Consider the following 25,328-nt stretch of genomic DNA (forward strand, 5'->3'; position numbering starts at 1 on the left):
AAATGACATTTAAGCCAGTTGTAGCTGATGTCTGGCCTTTAAGGGGTCTTGTCACTCTTGATATTTTCTGTGAAGGTTTGTGTGACCTCTGCCAAGTGACAAATTAGCCAGGCACTGTGGGTTGGAGACCTAGCCCTCAAGTCCCACCACACTGAGCTGCTTCTGAGCATTAGTAACTTGATGGTCTCCCTGCACCAAGCCTGGGAGTGTGAAAAGGTCTCAGACCTGTGTCAAGGTGGTGCTGGCTCATGCCATCACCATCCTGCCTCTCCAGCCCCAGGGAAGAACAAGTCCAGGAGCTGACACAGCTCAGAGGAAGTCCACAGCAGGGGGATTTTCAACCCAGGCTCAGTGTATGGCCCCAGAAGTGGTGGCACTTGATGGAATGAGATGGCACTTTGCAGGGGTAGCTTCAGCCAGCAGCTCTGAAGCCATGAGTGCCCACAGCAGTACAGGGCCAAGTCAGTCAAGGCAGGCAGCAGTGATTGTGGCCAACCACATACCTCTTGGTCTGGTGTTAACTGAGGTTTGGGGAACTGCTGCTGGACACTGGCAGTGGCTGCCCCTCCCTGCTGCCTGCTCACCATTGTGTGCAGGCACCTTGAATGGAAATGGGCTGGGAGCAGAACTGAGGAACAGCCAAAGTGTTTCAAAGCTGGGTCATTTCCTTGGTCTGCTTCTGGTGGTGAAGAGTTCCACTAGAATGGAAGAGACCAGGGTCATGGCTATGTGGCAGCTGGCAAGCAGATAATTGTGAAGAAAATAAGGTAGGAAGTCACCAGAAGGGCTGAAAGTATTGCAAATGTGGAGCAGTGCTGCAGGAATTGCGTATCAGTGAGGTCCCTGGGCAGGGATTCTGATCAAAGCACAGAGCAAGGAATGTGAGGCTGGAGGAGAGTAAAGGAGATGAATAAGTAGATCAGAGAATCATGGAAGGGTTTGGGTGGGAAGAGACCTTTAAAGGTCACCTAGTCCAACCCCTGTACAACTGGAGCAGGTTGCTCAAAGCCCCAAAGAGCCTGACCTGGAATGGTTCTAGGGATGGGGCATCTCCCACCTGGGCCAGTGCCTCACCACTCTCAGCATCAAGAATGTCTTCCTTCTATCCAGTGAAAATACACAGGTCCTTGGAGCACACGGGGTCCACGCTGACCCACTGCTTCTCCTAGGTAATTCATGGTCCCTGGTGGGGCAGGAGGAAGAAGGAGACTGGGGAAGCCCATGAAGGTGACTGCTTGCTCAAGCTGTTCAGGGTAATCTGACTTGCAGAGCAGCACACCAAGCCCATTAGCCATGAGAAGGACATGAAAGAATTTCTGTATGGATCTGTTTGTATTGATATTCTCAAAACCATGGCAAGTAAAAAGCTGCTGGAGCCTCTGGGGAGTTTTATTTCATCTTCTGCAGACATGCAACCTGCTCTTTCCTTCCAAAATCACAAGGAAAGGGAAGACAGGAGTGTAGGGAGTATTTGGGCCAGTTCTGGCCTCTGCAGTTCATGAGAGATAGGAAACTACAGGAGAGAGTCCAGTGGAGGCTACAAAGATGCTGTAGGGCCTGGAGCATCTCTGTGAGGAGGAGAGGCTGAGAGACCTGGGGCTGTTTAGCCTGCAGAAGAGCAGCCTGAGAGGGGATCTGCTCAAAGCTCAGTGGCCAGACTCTCCTCAGTGGTGCCCAGTGACAGGACAAGGGGCACCAGACAGGGAACTACTGGAGAGAGTCAAGTGGAGGCTGTGAAGATGCTGAGGGGCCTGGAGCATTTATGTGAGGAGGAAAGGCTGAGAGACTGGGGCTGGTTAGCTCAGCAAGAGCTAAAGGGGGGTGGGCAAGATGATAGGGCCAGACTCTTCTCAGTGGTGCCAAGCAATAGGACAAAGGGCAAGGGGCACAAACTGGAACCCAGGAGGTTCCATCTGAACAGAGGAAGAAACTCCTTTGGTGTGAGGGTGCTGGAGCCCTGAGCAGGCTGCCCAGAGAGGCTGTGGAGTCTCCTTCTCTGGAGAGATTCCAAACCTGTCTGGACACATGGATCCTGGGCCTGCTGCTCTGGGTGACCCTGCTTTAGCAGGGGGGTTGGACTGGCTGCTCTCCAGAGGTCCCTTCCAACCTCCACCATTTTGTGCTTCTATGGACTGACAGAGCTTGAGGAGCTGCCCTCTGGGAGCCCCAGGCAGCCTTGCAGGGAGTGGGGCTGTGCCCGGGCATGGGGCAGCAGGGCCCATCTCAGTCCTTTGGCTGAGGACTCCACCTGTGCTCCCCAGGCTGTGTCTGCAGGGAGCAGGTCTGCACAGGAGCCGCATCCAAGCGGCTGCTGACTAATCGGGCTCGGGGCGTGCATGCAGGCTCTTGGTGCTGCTGCCAGGCTGGCTTTTGAAACACAGCTCTCTTGGTTACCTTCAAAAACATGCAAGCTGCAAGGTCCCTTGCAGAACAATGCTCACACCGTTCTTCTTAAGGTAGAAACTGAGTCATGGCAGCAACCAGTTCATCCTGAAATCCCTGACAACCGCTTGGAAAGTGATCTTAAAGGCTATCTGCTTTGACAGCATCCCTTAAGAGCTTACTAATAGTGCTTTACGCTTTGCTGGAGCTCTGCCACAGCCCTGCTGGAGGTCCCTGGTGGTCTGCTCCACTCTCCTCCAAGCTCAAATGCCCTCAGTTTGCCACAATGAAGCTAAATACCCCCAAGGTGGGCACTCCAGAAAGTGTTTTCCAAGTGCCTGGTTACCAGGGTGGGCAGGGAGGGGTCTCCTGGCAAAGGAGTTCTGCATGGTGCAGTGTTCAGGAGAACAACCTGTTGTGATAGAGCCTTGGGGTGATTATTACCCGTGGTCATTTGTCATGGGTGACATAGGAGCTACTTGGATTTCTAGGAATTAAGGTAACTGCATGAATGCCACCAGCAAAAGTTCCACCTCCATAAATACATTTTGCCACAAGGTGGGTTTTAGGCATGTTCAGTTGGAGAAGAGGTCACATAATCCAGACCTCCAGCAATGGATTCAACTGTGGTTTGAAATCCCAGGGCTTTCTCTCCTGTGTCTGGGGAGGAAGGGGGTGAGTGGTACAGACCAGCAGCACTGCTGAGCTGGAGGGTGGTTTTAATCTCAACTAAAATTGCAAGCAGAACTCTCTCTGCATACCTACCTGGGCTTTAGTCATCACCAGAGAAGGTTTCATGTACAATCCTGGCAGCTCTGCTGAAGGGGTGGGTGACTCCTGAGCCTTGGAGTGGGGAGAGAGGCGTCAGAGCCGAAGCAAATGGAAGCAAAAAGCTTTGCTGGTGAAATATTTGAGTGGTCAGCTTTGCTTGGTATGTGGTGGAGGAAAATGTGGAGGTTCAGCCAAGCAAATGAAGAATCCTTGGGCTAAAAGGCAATGAGTTAATGAAGCTGGTGAAGGATCTAGAGCACAAGTCCTGTGAGGAGTGGCTGAGGGAGGTGAGGTTGTTCAGCCTGGAGAAATGGAGGCTCAGGGGGAGACCTTCTGGTTCTCTATGACTCCCTGAAAGGAAGTTGTAGAGGGGTGGGTTTTGGTCTCTTCTCACTAGTCACAACTGAAAGGACAAGAGGAAATGGCAGCAAGTTACACCAGGGGAGGTTTAGGTTAGACATTAGGAAAAACTTCTGTACTGAAAGGGTTCCCAAAGCCGGGAACAGGCTGTCTGTGGAAGAGATCGATTCGCTGTCCTTAGATGTATTTAAAAGCCATCTAGATGGGATATGGTGTAGTAGTGGCCCTGGTAGAGTTAGGTAATGGCTGGACTTGATGATCTTAAGAGGTCTTTTCCAACCATGGTGATTCTGTGAAAAAGAGAACCAAAGCACAGCGTAAGGGTGGGGGCTGTGGCTCAGAAGCTCTGATGTGCTGCACGCTCTGGAGATCAGAAGAGAGCCAGGCCCTGCTCTCCGGACAGGCTTCCCTCCCGCTCCCCTGGGGTTAACCGAACGCCCTGTTAATGATTACCAGGATGTACTTTCAGGCAGGTTATTTGTTTTCCCTCCTCATGATGTGCAGGAGCGGGTAATGAAATTAATTTGCACACTTGGTGACTTTGCAGAGCCGGCTCCGGCCGCGTTGCCGCGATACTGCGCCGGTGCCGGCGCCTCCCGGGACCGGTGTTTGCACAGCCAGGGCAACCGGGCTGTGGTGGGCAAACACGGCTCGGGGGGGAGATGGGATGCAGCCAGCCAGCAGGAATGGTCTGGCCAAAGCCAACTTGGAGCCTGCAGGCTGCAAATCCTCTTTCCCAGAGCCCTGAACTCTGCTGATGCCCGTTGGTTGAGCGGGTGACAGCCAAACGAAGCCCTGGCATTCCGCTGTTGCTCCTGCAGATCGTGGACATCGTGGTGATGCTGCTCAGGCAGTGAGGAGACCACTGATGAATCCAGGTGTCATCTTAGGCCTTGGTCTTTAAGTAACGACTCCCATGCCCTCTAGCTTGGGCTTTGTGGTGCACAGACCTCAGGGGTTTCTGGGTGTGCTGGATCCCCAGAGCTGGCTGGGCTCTGCAGGACTAGTTTTGGTTAGGAGGACCGGGTTTGGTGAGGAGCTCTTGGAGTTTTTTGTCCCTTTCCATTGTGTGTGGCTTGGAGGGTTAAAGCAGTTTGCAGATGTAGACTTGGATGAGTTATCTCCTGCATCCTAATTCACTGCTCAGGTACATCTGGTGAAGGACTGAGTCCTTTTCTTGAGGGCTCCCAGAGCTGAGTCCTCCACCAGCACCCCAGAAGGCATTCACCCCCTGGCATGGGCAGCAACAGGCTCTGTGTGGCCATGTGCCAGGCTGGGTACCACTGCGTCCTGGGGTTGTGTCCTAGCATTGGTCCTGGGCTCATGGAGACAGAAGCAGGCTGTGCTTAACTCTTGAGGCTGTCATTCACAGGCAGTCTGATGCTGGGTGCAGTGCAACTGGGGGGACCAAAAATGTCTCCTTTGCCTGCTGTGATGTGATAAGAGCACATGTGGGCTCCCATGTGCCAGCCATGTCAGCCTGGCACAGACCTGAGAGACTGGGTATAAATAGTGCTGCTCTGGTTGGACCATTCCAACCTGTATCCTCAGGATTTATGCTCCAAGGCTCTGTATGGGTCCTTCAGTTCGCTGTTTTGATGTGTCTGCAGGTTGACTTTTGGCTGCTCTTGGGGCACAGGCTGCTTCACTCCAAAAAGGACATTTTGGTGTTCCAAAGAAGGGCAGTGGAAGCTGGTGGAGGGTCTGGAGCACAGGTCTGGTGAGGAGCAGCTGAGGGAACTGGGGTTGTTCAGTCTGGAGAAAAGGTGGCTCAGGGGAGACCTTCTGGCTCTCCACAGCTCTCTGAAAGGAGGTTGTAGAGGTGGGTTTTGGTCTCTTCTCCCAAGGAATAAGTGACAGGACAAGAGGAAATGGCCTCAGTTTGCACCAGAAGAGGTTCAGGTTGGACCTCAGGAACAATTTCGTCCCCCAAAAGAGGAGGGTTGTCAAGGCCTGGCTCAGGCTGCCGAGGGAATTGGTGGAGTTCCCGTCCCTGGAGGGTTTTCAAAGCTGTGTAGATGCAGTGCTGAGGGACCTGGTTTAGTGGTGACCTGGCAATGCTGGGTTAACAACTGGACTCCATCACCTTAAAGGTTTTTTCCAACCAAAATGATTGTGTGACTTAACCTTTCTCTTGTGCTTTCTGTTCTCCCCCGTGGTCAATAAGCCTGACTTTGATTGCTCTCTTCTCTGAATTCTGCTACCCAGCTCCGTGTTGTCACATTGGGCTCCTCAGCCTGGGGGAGGGAGGTGGCAAATCCAGCAGGCAGCTGGGAGACAGACCTTTCTTTTTTAAGGCAGACAAGGAGGCGGCAGGGAATCTGTCTGTCCCTCCCCAGCTTGCCACACGTATGTTTTGTCTGGGTGTTGCCTTCTCGAAGCTGCTCAGGCTCCTGGGCAGGCCGTGGTGGGGTTGTGCCGTGGGCCAGGGACATCTGCAGAGCCTCATGCCTCCCACCATGGCACGTGTCTGGTCAGCTGCTGGAAGGCAGCTCCACATCCTCCTAACTCAGGTTGCTTTGGGGCGAGCCTTTGCACGGTGGCTTTGTAACAAATTGTCTGACAAGAGGCCTTGTGTACCTGGAACTTCCTCAGACCCAGCGTCAGGAGAAGCTCTTGAAGGGTGGTGGCTCACATCCTTACAGAAGTGATCTGTTAAAGCAGGTCCATTTTTACAGCTTTCCATCACTCCTGCTCTAATGACACATTCAGCAGCAGCTTTGTGGGGAAAATGGGATTTCCCCTGTACAAGGGTGTGAGAAACAAGGGTCTGCTTGTTTGATTCCCATGTCTCTATATAGAGTAAATCACCTTTGAGAGATGGAAGTGGAGGAAGAGGAGCAGAGAGCTGCAGGTTTGTGGAGGATTAACCTTGATTTGCTTCTTGGCAAAGCAGCAGCAGGGTTGGGTTGTGCCCAAACCTTCCCTGCTGTCCCCTGGGAGAGGATGGCCACTTTGCTCTGACGTCTTTGCAGCCGGGGTCCTTGGCAGTGAGCTGAGCCAGGCGTGAGCCTCCTGGCATCGGTGCGACCACAGGCAGGGACCCTGCCAGCACACATGGCAGTGGAAGCACTGCTCACTGGACCAGAAATGTAAAACTGCAAGGGGAGCTTGGCTACAGGGTAAGAATTTGGCTACATGGTGAGAACTTGGCTACAGGGTGAGCAGAAGCGAGAAGGTGACGGGCAAGGTGCTTTGTCCTGTGCACTTGGCAGCCCGCAGCAGAGGCCATGTGGTTTGCTGGGAGAAAGTCCCTCTTGGAGTGTTTCTGGCATTGGCTGCAGTAGGCAGAGCCCCACAGAAGCTGCAGCAGCTTTTTTCCCTGTCCTACAGCTCGTTAAATGGCAGCGTGGTGGTGGTCTGTCATCAGCAGAGACACGGCTCCAGACGCAGCTCTGCTCGCAGCGTGGGCTGCAGTAATCTGGGGAATCCACCCTGCTTATCAGCCAGGCAGGGCTCAGGGCGCTGCGCTGTCTTCTGAAGTAGTCCAAAAAGTGTGGTGACATTTTTGCTGGGAGGAAGCATTAGCAGTTCAGAGCTGTGTGGAGCCAGCTCCCGGAGCAGCGCTGAGTGTGTGGTTGCCCTGCAGCCTGGAGGTCTGCTCAGCAGACCTTCCGCCCCCTCTTCCCTCCTCGCCCGCGCCACAGCACAGACCTCCCAAACTTGAACGCAGGAAGCTCCATCTAAACATGAGGAGGGTTTTCTTTACTTTGAGGGTGGTAAAGCCCTGGAGCAGGCTGCCCAGAGAAGTGGTGGAATCTCCATCTCTGGAGTCATACAAAACCTACCTGGACGCTGTCCTGTGCAAGCTGCTCTGACAGGGGCTTGGACTTGATGATCTCCAGAGGTCCCTTCCGGCCCCCTGCCGTGGTGGGATCCTGTGCAAGCAGCCTCTCCCCAGCCATGGCCCTGTTGCTGCCTAGCCTTGGCTTCACGCCGTGCTCGCTCCGTGATGCATGGTGTGTCCATGAGAAAGGCTTCCCTGGCAGAAAGCTGAGACTTCCCCCACACCAGCTCCTTTCATGCTTCCAGACTCCCCAGTTTAATGGGAGTTTAATCTTTTCCATGTCTTCAGGGAGGATGTCACATGAGTTTGGTGTTTTGCTGGGTGTGCAGCTTTGATGCATTGTCCTCTGCTGTGTTGTGGTGCTGCTGCTGCTGCTGGATTTGGCCGCTGCTTCTCGTGGTGGACGCTGACGCCTGCAGTAGCTGAAGGTGGGAGGTCTGTCTGCTTGCAGCCCTGGGTTTCTTACTGGAGGAGGAAACTCCTTCAGAGCAGCAGCTGGCTTAGGTGCCTTGGGTGTTCTCAGGATGTGAATCTCCTGCCATGGTGTGTGGGGGTTTAGGAGGCTGGTTTCCCAAAGCCTGGTGTCAGAAGTCCTGTGGGTGACACCTGTGCAGTGCCCTGGCCATGTCACATGGAGAGCACCTCCAGCTCATCTGCTCCAAGGCAGCATTAGGTAGGGAAGTATTATCCTTGCTGTGTGTTTGCAGCATTGGGGAGTGACTAAAGCTTCAAGGGATGTGTTTGTGGAAGGTTTTGGAGGCTAATGTGGCACTTCTCCTGTGAGCTCTGTGTGACCAACGTCTTGTGGTTACTCTGGAAAACCAGAGCTGGCTTCCCATCTCGGAATGATAACAAAGGATTCTGGCTTTGTTCTGCTTCTGTACATTTTATTTACTGTCCATCTTTATTTGGTTCTTGCCCTGCCTCTTAAAAGCTGCCAGCAGGATGGTGAAAGATGCCAGTTCTGCTGCAGAGTGCTTTGAGTCTGGATTAAACATCAGTCTGGAACCTGGTGGCCTCAGATGAAAAGGAGAAGGAGGCAAATGGCCAAACCCAAACACCTGGGTTTGCAGATGCCAAATGAGAGTAAACCAATGAAGTTCTGTCCTTGCTTGTTCCCCAGAGTTTTAAGATGCCTCCAGGGTCCCTGCCTGGGAAGTGGAGGTGTGTGAGGTTTGTTCCATCACCTGGTCCTTGCTCCTAAATCTGCTGGGATGTTCCCGAGGTTCCCAGGCTGGGAGGAAGCTTTGCGTGCTCACAGTGGGCACCGGGATGCTGAGACAGGGAATGGGAACCCAGGAGGAGTTGTGCAAGGATGAAGAGGAAGAGAAATGTTTTGCTGAGGTTACCATGGCCTTTGGTGCTTGCAGCTGGGAGATGTTGCTTGGGCTGTTGCAACATCATGGGCTGAACACGAGTTTAAACAGAGACATCTCAGAGCATTTGTCCAAATCCACCAAGGCTCAAGCAAGGCTTTTGTTGGGGTGTACCTGGTGTCTGCAGAGCCTGTGCTGTGTGAGGCTGCTCATGGCAGAGCCCCAGGCTGAGAGTCTTCTTGAGGTGAAGGATCCTGTTGCAATGGCAGTGGCAAAATATTGTTGGCTTCTTTATTTCTTATGTAGTTAATGTGATTGGTCATCATCTCCTCTTGGGTTTAAGGCAGGTAGGTTTCATTATAGTGAAATCTGGTCTTTGTCTTACACTTTCACATATTGAAGTGATAGGACAAGGGGCACCAGGCACAAACTGGAACCCAAGAGGCTGCATGTGAACAGGAGGAGAAAATTCTTTGCTGTGAGGGTGCTGGAGCCCTGGAGCAGGCTGCCCAGGGAGGTTGTGGAGTCTCCTTCTCTGGGGAGATTCCAAACCCACCTGGACATTGTGATGCTGGGCAAGCTGCTGTGGGTGACCCTGCTTTAGCAGGGGGGTTGGACTGGATGATATCCTCAGGTCCCTTCCCAGCCATGCAGGGATTCTGTGAAGCACATAGTGCAAGAAGTTGGACAGGGCAGGAGCAAAAGTCTGGTTTAGGGTTTTACTGTGGGATGTGTCTGTGCTTGTGTGTGCATCTCCATGTGGACAGAGAGAGACTGACACCAGGAACATGTAGTGCTGATGTTGTTAAAGCAGCCCAAACTCCCAGCATCTGGTGACATGTGCCAGCTGCGCCCTGCCCCAGCCATGTAATAGCAGGCAAGAAGTTCTGGAGGTGAACAGGGCACAAAGCTTTGGGTGCTTGAGCCATGTAACAGAGACACTTGTGCTAATTTGGTCTGAAAACAGGCACAAATGCATCCTGCTTCCTGTCACCTTGCCCAGCCTTCCTTTCTGCAGCTCAGAGCAGATGGGGCTCGCAGGAGCTTTCCATAGGAGCGATGTTCGCCCCGCAGCCTCCCCTCGGGACAAGGCACCGGTGCCAGGGATGGGAAGATGGAAGGTGGGCAGGTGGGGAGCACGGAGGAGCCTCGTCCCGGGCAAGGATGGTGCCAGCAGACCCTGCCAGCCTCAGTCCCCAGGCTGCCATGGATGGTGGGTAGGTGACGTAGCTCACTGCCAGGGCCCCGTCACTCGCTGCTGCTTCATCTGTTGCCCTTTCTTCACTGCCATTTAGTCAGCATCAGATCAAGGACGGTGATGGTCAGGAGCTGTCTGTGCTGACATGTTTCTCTGTCTTGAAAATCGAGCCCAGCTTGTTTTTGAGGCTTGGCTGGTGCCCATGAACCCCTCGAGCTGCACTTGAGCAGAGCAAACCACAGAGAGCTGCAGCCAGAGCTCCCTGCCAGGCTTGGGCAGAGCCCAGCCCCCCAAAGGCCCTGGGAAAGGAGCAGGTCGTGCACATTTGAGGTGTTTGTTAAGTGCTACCCAAAAAAAGCAACTCTGGGGGCTTTCCTAGCTGGTGGGTCCTCCAGGACAGGCTCTGGGCATGTTGTGTGAACCCTGTGTGCCAGGGAGACTCACTCTGCTCATGTCCTGGTGAGGTTCAGGTAGAGGTTTTGCATCCTTGCTTTTAGCTCATCAGGGTTCCTTTTCTTCCTGATTTTCCCTCTGTAGGTCAATCTGAACTGCTTTTTTTCCTGTTAAATGCTTGTGCCCTGCCTGCTGGAATTCAGATTGCCCAGCACTTTGGAGGTGCACAGCATTGCTTTGGATCTCTCCTTGGAATCTTCTTAATTAGGGAAGTGTTTCTCCCTCCAAGTGCAGCAGCAGTGGGAGTGTCCAAATGGAATTCAGCACTTTTAAGGAGGTTGATATGCAAAAAGTTTGTCAGGCATGGTTACAGTGCTTCCCTGGTTGAAGCCTTGGTGAGTTTGTGTGCAGAAAGGAGACAGGCAAAGCACAGAGTCCTCCCTCTCGGGAAGGTTTTGGTCCAAGCCAGCAATCCAGAGCCATCCCCCAAGCACACCGAGAGACCATCAGTGTTGAAATCGGCTCTTCCACTGACTAACAGTGTTGTGACAGGACCTGACTGCTGCTCCAGCCTCCCTACACCATGCTGGACTTGAAGATCTCCAGGGGTCCCTTCCAGCCCCTCACATCCTGTGATCCTGGCTGCTCTAAAGCTTTCCTCATGGCAACTGATCCCGCTCCCAGACTGCAGCCGAGCGCTCTGACTGAAACGAGAGTTTTGTAACCTTGGCCAGCAACCAGATAATCAGTGGCATCCAGAATGGAGCAATATCAAGAGGCAGCTGCACAGAGATAATTGAGGGAAAAGTTTGTGGGAAAAACTGCTCCTGGAGAAACCACACAGGCAGAGAGGCTGGAGGGTGCTGTCAGGGCTCGCTTTTCTTTCACCCTTCATGTATCCCAGGAAGGATCTCAGCTGGAGTGCTCTGAATCACAGGGTAGTTGGGAAGGAGTTCACAAATATAATCCTAGAATCCCTGCCTGGTGGAGCTTGGAAGGGACCTCTGGAGAGCAGCCAGTCCACCCCCCCTGCTAAAGCAGGGTCACCCACAGCACTTTGCCCTGGATCACAATGTCCAGGCAGGTTTGGAATCTCTCCAGAGAAGGAGACTCCACAGCCTCTCTGGGCAGCCTGCTCAGGGCTCCAGCACCCTCACACCAAAGGAGTTTCTTCCTCTGTTCAGATGGAACCTCCTGGGTTCCAGTTTGTGCCCCTTGCCCTTTGTCCTATTGCTTGGCACCACTGAGAAGAGTCTGGCCCTATCATCTTGCCCACCCCCCTTTAGCTCTTGCTGAGCTAACCAGCCCCAGGTCTCTCAGCCTTTCCTCCTCACATAAATGCTCCAGGCCCCTCAGCATCTTCACAGCCTCCACTTGACTCTCTCCAGTAGTTCCCTGTCTCTTTTGAACTGGGGAGCCCTGAAATGGACCCAGTACTCCAGATGTGGTCTCACTGGAGCAGAACATGGGAAGAGAAGAACCTGCTGGCCGCAGTCTTCATGCTCCCAGGAGACTCTTTGCCTTCTTTGCTGTGCAGGCACACTGCTGGCTCTTGGGCAGCTTGTCCACCAGCGCTTCCAGGTCCTTCTCTGCAGAGCTGCTTTCCTGCAGGTCAGCCCCTCACCTGTGCTGGTGCAGGGGGTTATTCCTCCCCAGGACACTTGGTGTGATAGAAAACCAGGGAGGTGTCAGAATTTCTGATCACTGCACAGTCTTCTGGTGCTGGGGCAGGAAGTGACACCAGGAGCTACATCTGTAGGGGCTGTGGTTTAAATTGAATCCGTTACCGGGGATGGTTTCGTGCAGCAAGTCATCACCAGAGAACCGTTGAGGAGTTGGACTTTCACCATGCCTGGAGGGCTCCTCGGCATGGTCTTGACCCTGGTCTTTGAAGGTGCAGGTGAATGTCCATGTGCACCAACCTGAACTTCCCTGTCGCAGGTCCTAACCGACAGCAGGAAGGGAGCATGGTGGAAATTGTAGCAGCTGCTTTGGTTTGTGTCCCCGAGGCCGCTGGGCTGGCGCCCGCTCCAGGAAGCAGGCGAGCCCCGCCTGAGCCCCGTGCAAAGACCTCCAGCTGAGAGTAGTTGGAGGCCTGTCAGGAGGTCAGGAAGTGCTGTGGGTTAAAGTGCAATCCCTCTTTGAGAAAGGCAGAAGGAAGGACGGTTGTTGTGGGGACCGGGTACTGATTTTGAGGACAGGAGAGGGAGGGGAGGCCATGCAAAGCGGTGAAGAAGGACGTTTGAGCTGGAAGGACTCCTGATAAGGAGCATCAGCCCCCTCCAAAAAGCAAGGAACAAAGGATAGCAGGTTCCCCCGGGGAAAGGGTGAAGATGTTGGGTTGAAGGTGAGGGCACTATGGAGCTGTGAAGCTTGGGTAGCCCTAGATGTGCCAGCAGGTGAGTGTGCTTTCCAACCACGGCGCTCCGAGCAGGGAGCTGCCCTGCTGTCCCAGATTTCCTCGGTTTGGGAATGGCTGTAAGAATTAGCACTGCCATTAAAAGCTAATCCCAGTGATTACCCGTGGTGAGGCTGCAGGGTGAAAGGCACCTGTGTTTGTTCTGCTGGCTCACCAGCCTCCTGCTGCTCCTCCACTTACCTACCCACCGAGGGAGGGATGGACTTTACTCTTCCGGGGCCAAGCTGGAGCACAGAGAACAATTGTTCCTTGTTCCCCAAAGCACGTGTTGTCCCTCCAGTGCTTGCAAGCAAGTTGAGGTACTGATCCTGAGGTCTGAAAGATAAAGGAGAACCTGGTGAGGAGCAGGTCTTTGATGCTGGGAGCAGCACTGAACAGGATGCCTGTGGGCAGTGTGGGTTGCAGGAGTGACAGTGGCCTGTTCGTGAGCTACACCATGGTCTGAGTGTGGGCTCAGGAGATGCCACCCTGTGGCACAGCTCTGAGGTGGTCTTCTTTGGGGTGACAGGCATCTCAGTGAAGGTGTGAGCAGGGTAATGAAGAAGGGCCTGGTTCAGCACGTTGAAAGAGCTCAAGTTACGTTTTTCTCCCCGTGCTTTCCAGTGCTGGGGTGAGGGATGGGATCTGGGGTGTGATCTGTGTAAGATGCTCCTCCAAGGGAGCTTTCAAAGATTTGAGGACACTTGTTTTTCAGGGACAGGGTCCTCAAAAGGAGTCTGAGGATCTAAAATGTCCATGTTTCCCTGGGGCTTGTCCATATTCCAGCCTTTCCAGACCAAACAAATATGCTGGATTCGTGCACATGACACCTGCACCTCTAATTGGAGTTTCTGGTAATGGGCAAGAGCCTGCAGCCAGCTTTCTTCTCTTCTCTGGCATTTAAAGAAGTCTTTTTTTCCCTCCAGGCTGGCAGGCTCTGGGCTGGCTGCAATGTGCAGGTCTTGGGCATGAGCTGATTTGTTGTAGCTTCAGATGGAGATGGCAGGAACCTGGCTGGTCTGCTCCATAGGAAGGGGAGGGTTAAATGACATCATCTCGCTTGGGTTTGGTAGTGAGGAATGTCTTCTCCTGTCAGACATGGGCCTGGTTTTGGCTGGCTGGGACTGAGAGCAAGCTCTGTCTGTGTACATCTGTGCCTGTCCCAATTTGCCCATTGGATTCACTGGCAGTCAGTCCTAGTGCAACTGGTCCTGCACTGCCTCCCAGGCCGCCCAGCTGAGCTGAGCATGGGGCCAGCAGCTGGCAGCACTCTCCTCCTCCCACAACTCTCAGGGACCTTCCCTCCCCATCCCTTTTGGGACCATTGCCTTTTGAGGTCCTCCCCAGAAACCTTTGATCTCAGTGTGTGGCTTTGGTCTGGCATGCCCTGGGTGAAATAAAACCCAATTTTCAGCTGGTTCCTCACCCCAGCAATAGTTGAGGAGAGGATGGGGGTAGGTGGGCATGCCTGGGGCTGTTCCCAGCCAGCCTCCAAGGCATGGCTTCAGCCCTGCTCCTGGTCATACTCCCCAAAGTCCTGTTTCACCCTCCAGGAGGTTGCTGTGGGAGTTCAGGAGGTCAGTTGACCCCCTATCTGCTAGCCCATGCTGTGCAGGGAGGCAGCAACCAGGAGGACCCCCAGCCCAGGGCTCCAGGGCTGCCCTCTGCCCACCACCCATGGTGACCAGGTTGGGTGTCATGGCCACTTCTCCAGCTTTCTCCCTGCAGGCAAAGTCATGGGGGTGATACCTCAGGGACCGCTGGGACTGTGGGCTGGAGCTGGCCATCCCAAACTGTCCACAACTGCCATGTCCAGGCTGGCCACATCCCAGGGCAGATTTCCCCTCTCTGGAGCTGCTTTCCCAGGGGAGAAGTGTGGGACCAGGTCCTTGCCAGCTGCAGAGGGGTGCTGCCAGCCTGGCTGAGGGGCTGGCGTGTCCCGGGAGAGTGGCAGGCACAATGGGGCTGGCTGGTGGCCAGGGGTAAGCAGCTCCTTTGTTTTTCTGGAGAAGTGTGAGGGGTTGTGTGCTGCTGAGCTTGCCCTGTCTCCTGCTTCTTACTGTGCAGCAGGCATGAAGTCATCCAGTTCAAGGATCCTGTCCTGGGCTCTGGTCAGGCCATACCTTGAGTACTGGGTTCAGTTTTGGGCTGTTCATTCCAAGAAGGACATAGAGGTACTGGAGTGGGTCCAGAGGGTCTGGAGAACAGGTCTGGTGAGGAGCAGCTGAGGGACCTGGGGTTGTTGAGCCTGGAGAAAAGGAGGCTGAGGGGACACCTGGCTCCCTGCAACTCCCTGAAAGGAGACTGTAGTGAGGTGGGGATCTGTCCCTTCTCCCTCGTATCAGGTGATAGAATGAGAGGAAATGACATCAAGCTACAGCAGGGGAGGTTTAGGTTGGACAGGAGGAAGAGTTTCTTTACTGAAAGAGTGGTCAGGCGTTGGAACAGGCTGCAGGGAGGTGGTGGAGTCACCACCTGTGGAAATACTCCAGAAATGTGTAGATGTGGCAGCTGGGGAGGTGAGTTAGTGGGCACGGTGGCGCTGGGTTCATGGACTGCGTGATCTGAGAGGTCTTTTCCAACTGTAATGGTTTTATGATTCTAAGGAGCTTAGTTAATTGTTTACAAAATAGGAAGGGTGAGATTGTCCCCTGGTAGAGAGGTGAGGTGGAGAAGGGGGGTGTTGTGGAGAAGGAAGTGACTACCCCAGCTCAGGAGGGATTGAAGCCCAACAGTCGTTCTACAGCCCTAGGTGTGCAAGGCTGAGCTGCTGCGCCGCCTCTCCTGCCCGCTCCCACCTGGGAATTTGTACCCTCTGCCTCTTATTAAACGTGCTGAAAAATGGAAGGAGGCCTGGGAGCGCTGTTGGTGATTGTTGTGCAAATGTAAAGCTCCTGCAAGCTGCCGAGCAGGCCGGGGCCGTGTTTACACGGCGAGGCAGCCGGCTTTCCAAGGGGAATGAGTCAGCGAGATGAACAGAAGGGGCGCGGAATTAATCTGGCATCCGTCTGGCCTCTTCTCAGCTGAACAGGTTTGCCAAGCTCCACGTGAATAGGTACCAGCCCCGGCCCCAAGCAGCCACAAAGACTTGGGGAGGGGGCAGGATTCTGGCCAGACTAAATTGACAGAAGAGGGGGCTCGGGGGAGACCTTGCTGTCTACAGCTCTCTGAAAGGAGGCTGCAGGGAGGTGGGAGCTGCTCTCCTCTCCCTACTGTCAGGTGGTACAACAAGAGGCTGTGGCCTCCAGCTGCACCAGGGGAGGTTTAGGTTGGAAGTTAGGAAAAAAATATTTCCTGAAAGAGTGGCCAGGCATTGGAACAGGCTGCCCAGGGAGGTGCTGGAGTCACCATCCATGGAGGTGGTTAAAAAATGCTGTAGATAAGGCACTTGGAGACGTGGTTTAGTGGGCATGGTGGCGTGGGGTAGCTGGTTGGACTTGATGATCTCAGAGGCCTTTTCCACCCCCAATGATTCTGTGTTTCTGTTACAGCTTGTGGGCTGTGAAACAGTGTTAGCAAGGTGCTGGAAATGAGGTGGGGTTAATTATTGGGGGGCAGAAGGGTGGGGAGCAGAGCCTGTCCTGCTGGTCCCTGCGCTCATGACCGGCAGAAGTGGAGCTGCTTGGGTTTAATATCCTCTGCAAAGCACAATTCTGCTTGCCTGGCACGTCAGCTGAATTTCCACCTCTTGGATTTGCAGTGAATATTGAAGTGAATCTATTCAGGTGGCCAGTTATGTTCTCCACTCTGACCTAGTGCTCCTGCCTCCTCCCAGGCACTGCTTGTTTCATAGAGCCATGGAATGCTTTGTGTTGGAAGAGACCTTTAAAGGTCATCTCCCCAACCCCCTGCAGTCAGCAGGGACATCTGCATCTAGAGCAGGTTGCTCAGGGCCCCAGACAATCTGACCTGCAATGGTTCCAGGGATGGGGCATCTCCCACCTCTCTGGGCAACCTGGGCCAGGGTCTCACCATCTTCAGTGTGAAAAATACCTCCCTTCTAGCCAGTCTAAATCTCCCTCTTTTAGTTTAAACCATCACCCTTTGTCCTGTCACAACAGACCCTCTAGAAAGTCTGTCCCTGTCTATCTGATCAGCTTCTGTGAGTACTGAAAGGCCAGAAAAAAGGCTCCCTGGAGCTTTCTGTTCTCCTTTATCTGCACCCTAATGAGCACCAGTAAGTGAAATCAAGGGGAAATAATTCTTCAGCTTCACAAACTGGTTACTGACAATGACAGAGCTTCTTGAGGCTGGAAATGACTGGAGCTGCTTCTGGAGGAAGCAATTGTAGCACCTGGGACTCTGCTGATGTGCATCACGGAGGGGACACCTCAGGCTCCGGAGCAAAGCCGTTAGTGGAACATCACCCGTGCCAGGAGAGCCCTGCTGCTGTGAAGTGCAGTCTCTTGGCAGCTGGGGAGCCCTGGCTGGGGGTGTGGGGACACTGAGGGCAGGGCTGCTCCCTCTTGGCTTCGGATTTTGTGAGCTCCAGCCTGTCTCAGCGCTGCTGTGCGTGCCCAGGGCTGGCTGAGCTGCCTTTTTAAGGTGCTGTTTTCAGTCAGAACCTTGTGGTGCTTGAGTTTTGGCACTTGTGTTGGGCTGCAGGCCCTTCAAATGATGAAGAGCAGAAATGTGGGGGCGTGGGTTTCTGCAGTCATTCCCATGCTCTGAGAGATTTTCTTGTTGCATCTTCTCTTTATGGACTTTGCTGGGTCGCTGTACTGGAGTTTCCATGTTTCCCCACCCCTGGTTTTGCTTCCCAGCTGCAGTGATGAGGAGGACTGGTCAGCCTGCTCCTGGCTTTGCCAGTTTAGATCCTTTCCTGCTCCCACATCCAAAAGGAGAGGATCAGGGAGCTCCTTATTGGTGGCCCCAAAACTCAGCACTGCACGGAGCAGGGGGTCACTGTGTTCCTAAACATGGGCAAGCATCTAAGCATCTGACTCGGTGGTCTTAAAGGTCTTCTCCAACCAAAACGACTCTGTGATCTTCTGGGCAAAGGAGCTGGGGTGGAGGATTACCTAACTTGGAAATTGCCATCTCCTGCTGGAAATGCCAGCCCTGGGAATGTCTCAGCACTGTCTGTGGTCACTGCTTTGGTCTGGGAATTTCTGCTGCTGCAGGGCTGGGCTGGGGCCTGTGAATCTCTTTGCTTTGCTTTTTTTTTTTCTTTTCTTCTTTTTTATAGCAAAAAAAAAATACCACAAAGCAACCCAAAGGGCCCTAAAGCCTCTGAAGCTTAAATGAACCATCTCAATTCTGAAGGGATTTCCAGAGCACTTCCAGAACAGAGGCTGATGAAAGCACCGCGCTGCTGTCCCTCCAGCCTTTAACCCCCTGTCCTGCCCTAGCCACAGGCACTGGGCTCTGCTGGTGCTGGCCAGGACATGGGTCAAGGTCCTCTCTGCTCCGTCCCCAAGCAGGCAGGAGGTTTTGGCTCCTCTCCTCTGTTTTCTTTCTCCCTCCCCACCCACAGAATTCCCATCTTGTGATGGAGCACTGCGTGACTTTGTTCCTGGACCATTTCCTGCAATTGTAGCTCTGCAGAATCCCAGTGGCTGCTCTGAGAAGCTGGGGGTGCAGCATGGAGCCCTGTCAGGTGGCAGTGAGCTGGGGAAAGTTTCCAAATGGGACCTGTTCCTGCCCTACCAGCATCAGCAGAAGGAGCCCTTTGCTGCAGGGATTGCTGTGGGTCACTTCTTGGGGACAGGGAGTTGCATGGGTGGGTTTTAGCCTCTGCTCTCGGGAGAGGGAGGTGTTTTGTTCATCTACAAAAGGACTCGCCTGCCCTGGCTTCAACCGGTGCTTGTGCTCCCAGTTGCAGCTGGTGCTTTGCTGTGTTTCAGATGTCAGTTGTCTTTTCAGCCCTGTAACCAGGCAACCCATGGCAGCAGCAGGGAGTGCTTTGTTATTCCCCAAATTGTCTTACCTAGGCCAAGGCAGTGCCAGTGCTGGGGGGTGAGGGAGCCACAGCCAACCCCTCCGGGAGCGCTGGGCCCCCTCGGTGGTTTCTGGTCTTATGTTCCAAAAGTGTCTTTTGTAGGTAGGGTCTGTGATGTAGTGATGTGTGTCTCATAGCAGGGCTTGTGATTTAGTGATGTGTGTCTTTTAGTAGGGCTTGTGATGTAGTGATGTGTGTCTCCTTCTCTGGAGTGACTCCAGACCCATCTGGACATTGTGATCCTGGGCAACCTGCTGTGGGTGACCCTGCTTTAGCGAGGGGATTGGACTAGATGATCTCCAGAGGGCCCTTTCCAACCCCCATCATTCTGGGATTCTGTATGTCTGGGGAATTCAGCCTGACAAGCTGGGGGAGCAGGACTGTCCTTTCCCCAGAGGTGTTTGAGGGTCCATCTTCATGTCCTTGCACCCTGGAGACAGCAGGAGCTGCAAGAAGCTTTGTGCAGGCTCACAGTGATGCTGTAGATGTAGAATGGGAGGGATGTTGCTCTCTGTTTGGGCTTGATCCATTTTAGGCCTTTCCTTGCACGTGAAATAAGTCATGTTCTAGCTGCAGGTCCCAGCTTGCCCCCCATGGGGAAGGTGGCCACAGCCAGCAAAGGTTTTGCCCTCTCTGCTCTGGGGTGCATGGCACATGGAGGTGCTCTGCCATCTTGGTATTACCATGGGAGACTTTGGTGAGGGGTTATCCCCATGGGAAGTGTCCTGCCCTCCTCCCCTCCCCACCCCCAGTCAAAGGGCCCTTTTGAGATGTCTGACTGCTCTTTTCCTCTCTCTGCACAGACGGTTGATGATGAGGCGATGGCAGCATAAATGAAGATCAAGTAAGGAAGGCAGAACGATGCCCAAGGGTGGGTGTTCTAAAACACCACAGCCAGAAGACTTCTCTCTCAGCAACGACATGGTGGAGAAACAAACGGGGAAAAAGGTAGAGTGTGCTTCCCTGGGCTGCCTTCAGGGCTCCTGCCCCTTGCTCTGGTGTCCTGGTGGGATGGCATTCAACAAGTCCAAGTGCTGGGGGCTGCACTTTGGCTACGGCAATCCCATGCAGAGCTACAGGCTGGGGTCGGAGTGGCTGAGAGCTCCCAAACAGAGAGGGATCTGGGGGTGCTGATCGACAGCCGCCTGAATATGAGCCAGCAGTGTGCCCAGGTGGCCAAGAGGGCCAATGGCATCCTGGCCTGCATTAGGAACAGTGTGGCCAGCAGGAGCAGGGAAGTCATTGTGCCCCTGTACTCTGCATTGGTTAGGCCACACCTTGAGTACTGTGTCCAGTTCTGGGCCACCCAGTTTAGGAAGGACATTGAGACTCTTGAACGTGTCCAGAGAAGGGCAGTGAGGGTGGGGAGAGGCCTTGAACACAGCCCTGTGAGGAGAGGCTGAGGGAGCTGGGATTGTTTAGCCTGGAGAAGAGGAGGCTCAGGGGAGACCTCATTGCCCTCTACAACTACCTGAAATGTGGTTGTAGCTGGGAAGGGGTTGGTCTCTTCTCGCAGGCAACCAGCACCAGAACAAGAGGACACAGTCTCAAGCTGTGCCAGGGGAGGTTTAGACTCGAGGTGAGGAGAAAGTTCTTCACCGAGAGAATCATCAGTCATTGGAATGTGCTGCCCAGGGAGGTGGTGGAGTCACTGTCCCTGGAGGTGTTCAAGAGGCGATTGGACGAGGCACTTGGTGCCATGGTCTGGTCATGAGGTCTGTGGTGATAGGTTGGGCTCGATGATCCTCGAGGTCTCTTCCAACCTTAGTGATACTGTGATGCTGTCCTCAGGCTGTCTCAGTATTTCATGGGGCAGGAGGCTGCTGGGGGATGTATCTCTGGAGTCAGATCTCTCTGCGTGGCGCCAGGCTCCCATTTAGTCCCTTGGTGCTGTCATACTTCCTAGGAAGTGCTCTGGCTGTGGAGACCCAGCTTGCCCCAGCTGGGATGCTTTGGAAGTTTCTCTACTGTGTATTTTGAAGGCTCTTAGCAGTGAGCTGTGGAAGGAGCGAGGGGTGCAGTGATCTCCCAAGCACGTGCTGTGCAAGGGAGGAGTTTCTCCTCCTCTGGCTGTAAATGCTGTGTCTGTGTCAGGCTTAGCTGGCTTTGCTTCACCCAGAAGTCTGTGCTCAGAGGGTGAGGCCTCAGTCTGTGAGCTGCTCTGCTGAAATGACTGCTTCTGGGACTTCATTTGAGGTGTTCAGGTTTTGAGGTTACTGAGATGAAATCAGAGTTTGAGGGTAAATGAGTTCATACTTCTTGTTTTGATCACCCTCAGCTCTGCCTCCTCTCATTCAGCATTTCTTCATCCTTCTGCTTGTTGCTGGTTTCCAGTAAAGAGGTGTGCAGATGTTACCTTTAAAGACAAATCAAATCCTTCATCTGCTGTTTTGTGCTAAGGAAACAGATCTCATCTCTTCTCCTTCCACCTTGCTGCAGTTTCTTAGCATTCCCCCAGGAGTTTCAGCCAGACCCAAGAACTGCAGCTGGGCTTTATGAGCACCACTGATGCCACATCACTTGCTCTGTCCCCTCCCATGTGATCCCCCAGACACTGATGACAGTGACTCCTCTTAGGATTGACCTCATATGATTGACAAAATGAGGGAAGTTAGAACCAACAGGAAAATCCCAGGCAGAAACTTGGTTACTGAGTGCTGGGGGCATTTGCCTGCTTCCCCTTCCTGTGTCACCATGTGTGCATGGCTCCAGATCAGGAGCTGTGCCCAGAAATGGAGCACTGCACTTTGCTTGGACTTGTAGGACAAAAACTGGGGGCAGGGCAGGGCTGATGGAGCTGAAAGAGTTGCCTTGTTGCAAGGCCAGTGGGCTGGTGAAGGGTGTGGAGCACAAGTCTCATGAGGAGCAGCTGAGAGAACTGGGGTTGTTCAGCCTGGAGAAAAGGAGGCTGAGGGGAGACCTCCTGGCTCTCTACAGCTCCCTGAAAGGAGGTTAGAGCCAGGTGGGGGTTGGTCTCTTCTCCAGAGGAGGACAAGAGGAAGTGGCCTCAGATTGCCCCAGGGAAAGCTTAGGTTGGACATGAGGAAAAATTTCTTCCCTAAAAGGATTGTCAGGGCCTGGACTGGACTGCCAAGGGCAGTGGTGGAGTCCTCATCCCTGGAGTGGTTTCAAAGCTGTGGAGATGTGGTGCTGAGTGAGATGGTTTAGTGGTGACCTGGCAGTTAAGGGTTGGACTCAGTCTGGAAGGTCTTTTCCAACCCCAGTGATTCCATGGTTCTAAGGCACCAGCATTCACCCTGGCAGAGGAGGCAGAGCTCAGCAGCACAGGGTACATGGCCACAGGGCTTTGTCTGCACTCCCTGAGGACCTTAACTTGGGTGAGGTGCTTCAGGAGGAAGAAGGTCACTTATGGTATGAATCAGGTCTCATTTCATTTCACCACTGGCAGCAGCTCAAAGGCTGTGTGTTATTTACAGAGCAGCCTTGCTGGGTGGTGTGAGGGATGCTGGGGCCTGGAGTTATCTCCTGCTGGCTAAAGGAGTGAGACACAAATGACCTCCTGCTTTCCATTCAGTGGTGGCCTGTGGAGAGTGGTGTTGAGAAAGGCCAGGAAAGAACCTTTCTGCTCACTGAGGTCTGGTCTTCTCAACAGAGAAGAAAGTTGAGGGCTCCTGTCCTCTGGGGACTGAGCTGAGATCCAGCCAAAGGACATGGTGCAGCATATGGTCCTGTTTTCCAGTTAACACTGGAGCTGAGCTGGAGCAGTGACTCAGGGTAAAAGCACTTGGTCCTTACACCTCCTCCTTCCAGATTCTCTGGTTCCTGCCCTTCAAAGGAGCTGCTGCTTCTCATTTATCTCACCTTTTGTCTACACTGGGAAGGCCTGAGCCTGGCAGTTGGCACATGCTGGCTGGCAGAGGCTGGAGAAAGCAGAGAGTGGCCAAGCAGAGCCCAAGCTGTGCCACACAGAGGGACCTGCCCCCACCAGGGCTGCCTGAGATGGTGCACAGGGTGAGTGTGGCAAATCAGGAGCTGCATGGCTGCCTCAATGTTCTCGTCTCAATGTGACCTTAATATCAGTGGTTGTTTTGATATTAAACAGCCTTAACACAGCATCAAAGAATTGTTTTGGTTGGAAGAGACTATTTAAGATCATCAAGTCCAACTGTTAACCCAGCACTGCCAGGTCATCAGTAAACCATGTCCCTCAGCACCACCTCTCTGCAGTTTTGAAACCCCTCCAGAGATGGGGGGGGACTCCACCACTGCCCTGGACTGCCTGGGAAAGGCCTTGACAACCCTGAAGGGAAGAAATGTTTCCTCATGTCCAACCAAAACCTCCCCTGGCATGACTTGAGGCCATTTTCTCTCATCCTGTCATTTGTTCCTTGGGAGAAGAGACTGACTCTAACCTCCTTTCAGGGAGTTTTAGAGAGCAATAAGGTCACCCCTCAGCCTCCTTCTCTCCAGGCTAACAACCCCAGTTCCCTCAGCTGCTTCTCACAAGACTTGTGCTCCAGTCTCTTCACCAGCTTTGTTGTTCTTCTCTGGACCCACTCCAGCACCTCAATGTCCTCCTTGGAGTTAAGGTCCCCAAACTGGACTCAGGATTCAGGTGTGGCCTCCCCAGTGCTTGGTAATGGGGCACAATCCCTGCCCTGGTCCTGCTGGCCACATGCTGTTAGCCTTTTTGGCCACCTGGGCACAGCTGTCAACCAACACCCCCAGGTCTTTTTCCACCAGACAGTTTCCAGCCACTCTGCCCCCAGCCTGGAACATTCATGGAGCTGCTGTGACCTATGGGGTTGTGGTTGACCCCTGGGGTGACTGTGACAAAAATGAGTCACATGTGTAGGCTCTGAAGGTGACAGCGGTGCAGGACACTCCATAGTCCTGGTGTCAGACAGGGCTGTGCACTGCAGGAAATGTGTGAGTTCTGCACTGGAACCTGCTCCACCAGCCCCTCTGGGAGGCTGCACCTTCTGCAGGGTCCTCCTGCTTTGTGGGAGAGGATGTGAGCTGCTGCCTTCCAGTTGTAGACCTGATCATGAGAAGGAACTGCGGGCTCTCCGCTCCGTGCCCTTCCATGGAGCACTGTGAGGGAGATGTGCTTGTGCTGGTGCAGCCACTGGAACTGAGTGGTTCAAAGACCATTCCTCTGTTGCCCTTCATGGCAAACAGCATTAGATGCTTCATCTGCTTTGCTGCTGGGACTGAGGATCTGTTTCTCCCACGGCGACCGGTTGGGTCCTGCCAGCCTTATATGGCTGCACGCAGCCTGCCCGGGGCGGGAGCTGGGCAGCTCCGGGGGCTCTGCTGGAGCTCAGGCTGAAGGGCTTTGTGAAAATACACATGCCATATATGAGTAATTCTCCTCTCTGGTGTAGATCCAGAGATGCCCAGAGCAGCAGCAGATTACTCATGGCTTAGGCTGAGCAGAGCACTGCAGCAAGGCTCAGAGCAGTTGTGGAAAGCATTTCCTGATGTGCCGGGGCCTGCTCGCTGCGTGGTCACCGCCTGTGCTCCGAGCGGGTGGCTCTTCGAGGGCAATGCTTCCACTTGCTCAGTCCAAATCCTGGTTTTGCTGCAGTGGTTGAACTGGGTGCTGAGCAGAATGGTGCCTGAGCCTGGAGCGTGCTCGTAGGAGCTGGCAGAAGGTATAAAAATGCTGCTTCTCCTCCCTCTTCCCACAGTTTCAGGGAGGGCAGCACAGTGCTGCTTTCAGTTCTCTGTGAAGCCTGTTGACTCTCAGAGTTTCACTGTGCTGTGTGAACAAGTGGCTCAAAAAGGCCAAGTGCTGGGTCCTGCACTCGGGTCACAACAGCTCCATGAATGCTTCAGGCTGGGGACAGAGGGTCTGGAAACTGCCTGGTGGAAAAGGAACTAGGGGTGCTGGCTGACAGTGGCTGAAGATGACCCAGTGTCTCCCAATAGCATCCTGCCTTGGATCAGCAATAGCGTGACCAGCAGGACCAGGGCAGGGATCCTTCCTCTTTACTGGGTACTGATGAGGCCACACCTTAAGTACTGGGTTCAGATTTGAACCACTCACTCCAAGGAGGACATTGAGGTGCTGGAGCAGGTCCAGAGAAGAGCAACAAAGCTGGTGAAGTGTCTAGAGCACAAGTCTTGTGAGGAGCAGCAGAGGGAACTGGGGTTGTTCAGCCTGGAGAAAAGGAGGCTGTGGGGAGACCTTCTGGCTCTCTACAACTCCCTGAAAGGAGATTGGAGCCACTTGGGGTTCAGTCTCTTCTACCAAGGAACAAGCCATAAGGACAAGAGGAAATGGCCTCAAGTCATACCAGGAGAGGTTTAGGTTGGACATGAGGAACAATTTCTTCCCCTTGAGGGTTTTCAAGGTCTGGACCTAGCTGCTCAGGGCAGTGGTGGAGTCCCCATCCCTGGAGGGGTTTCAAAGCTGTGGAGAGGTGGTGCTGAGCAGTATGTGGTGCTCAATTGTGACCTGGCAGTGCTGGGTGATGGTTGGACTGAATGATCCTAGAGGCCTTTCTTAACCAAACCAGCTCTGTAATGCTGTAAGTGCTGGGCTGTGCATCCAGCACAGATCAACCTGCCAGGGTGTGAGGTGTGCAGGAGCTCTGGGTGATGTAGCTGCTGTTTCCAGTGGTGGTAAGCAGCCCCTGGGTCATCACAGGACAGTATTTCTGATAGCCCTCACTGACTGAGGCATGTGGGAATGGAGCTTCCCTTCCAGCTGACTCCATATTTCAGGTAGTTCATTGCAGGGTCGGTCACAAGAAGAATTTTGGAAGCTTTGTGTGTACTTGGTGTGCTCTGCTTTTGGAAAGCCTAGAATGGAG

The 25,328-nt window shown here is 53.7% G+C and overlaps 1 protein-coding gene across 8 annotated transcripts in view; it reads left to right on the forward strand.

Annotated features, from left to right (window-relative positions):
• Positions 1-25,328, forward strand: part of ANKRD11 (ankyrin repeat domain containing 11) — a 172,214-nt gene that overhangs the window by 110,098 nt on the left and 36,788 nt on the right. For all 8 annotated transcript variants that reach the window (XM_068150737.1, XM_068150743.1, XM_068150741.1 and 5 more), the window contains one exon: positions 19,350-19,494. In XM_068150737.1, coding sequence (XP_068006838.1) covers positions 19,408-19,494 — 87 coding nt within the window. In that variant the 5' untranslated portion in view covers positions 19,350-19,407. The remainder of the gene's footprint in view (positions 1-19,349; positions 19,495-25,328) is intronic.

Source organism: Melanerpes formicivorus, unplaced genomic scaffold (genome assembly GCF_026170545.1).
Source record: "Melanerpes formicivorus ecotype bairdi unplaced genomic scaffold, bMelFor1.0.p_v2 SCAF_20, whole genome shotgun sequence".
Classification (NCBI taxonomy): domain Eukaryota; kingdom Metazoa; phylum Chordata; class Aves; order Piciformes; family Picidae; genus Melanerpes; species Melanerpes formicivorus.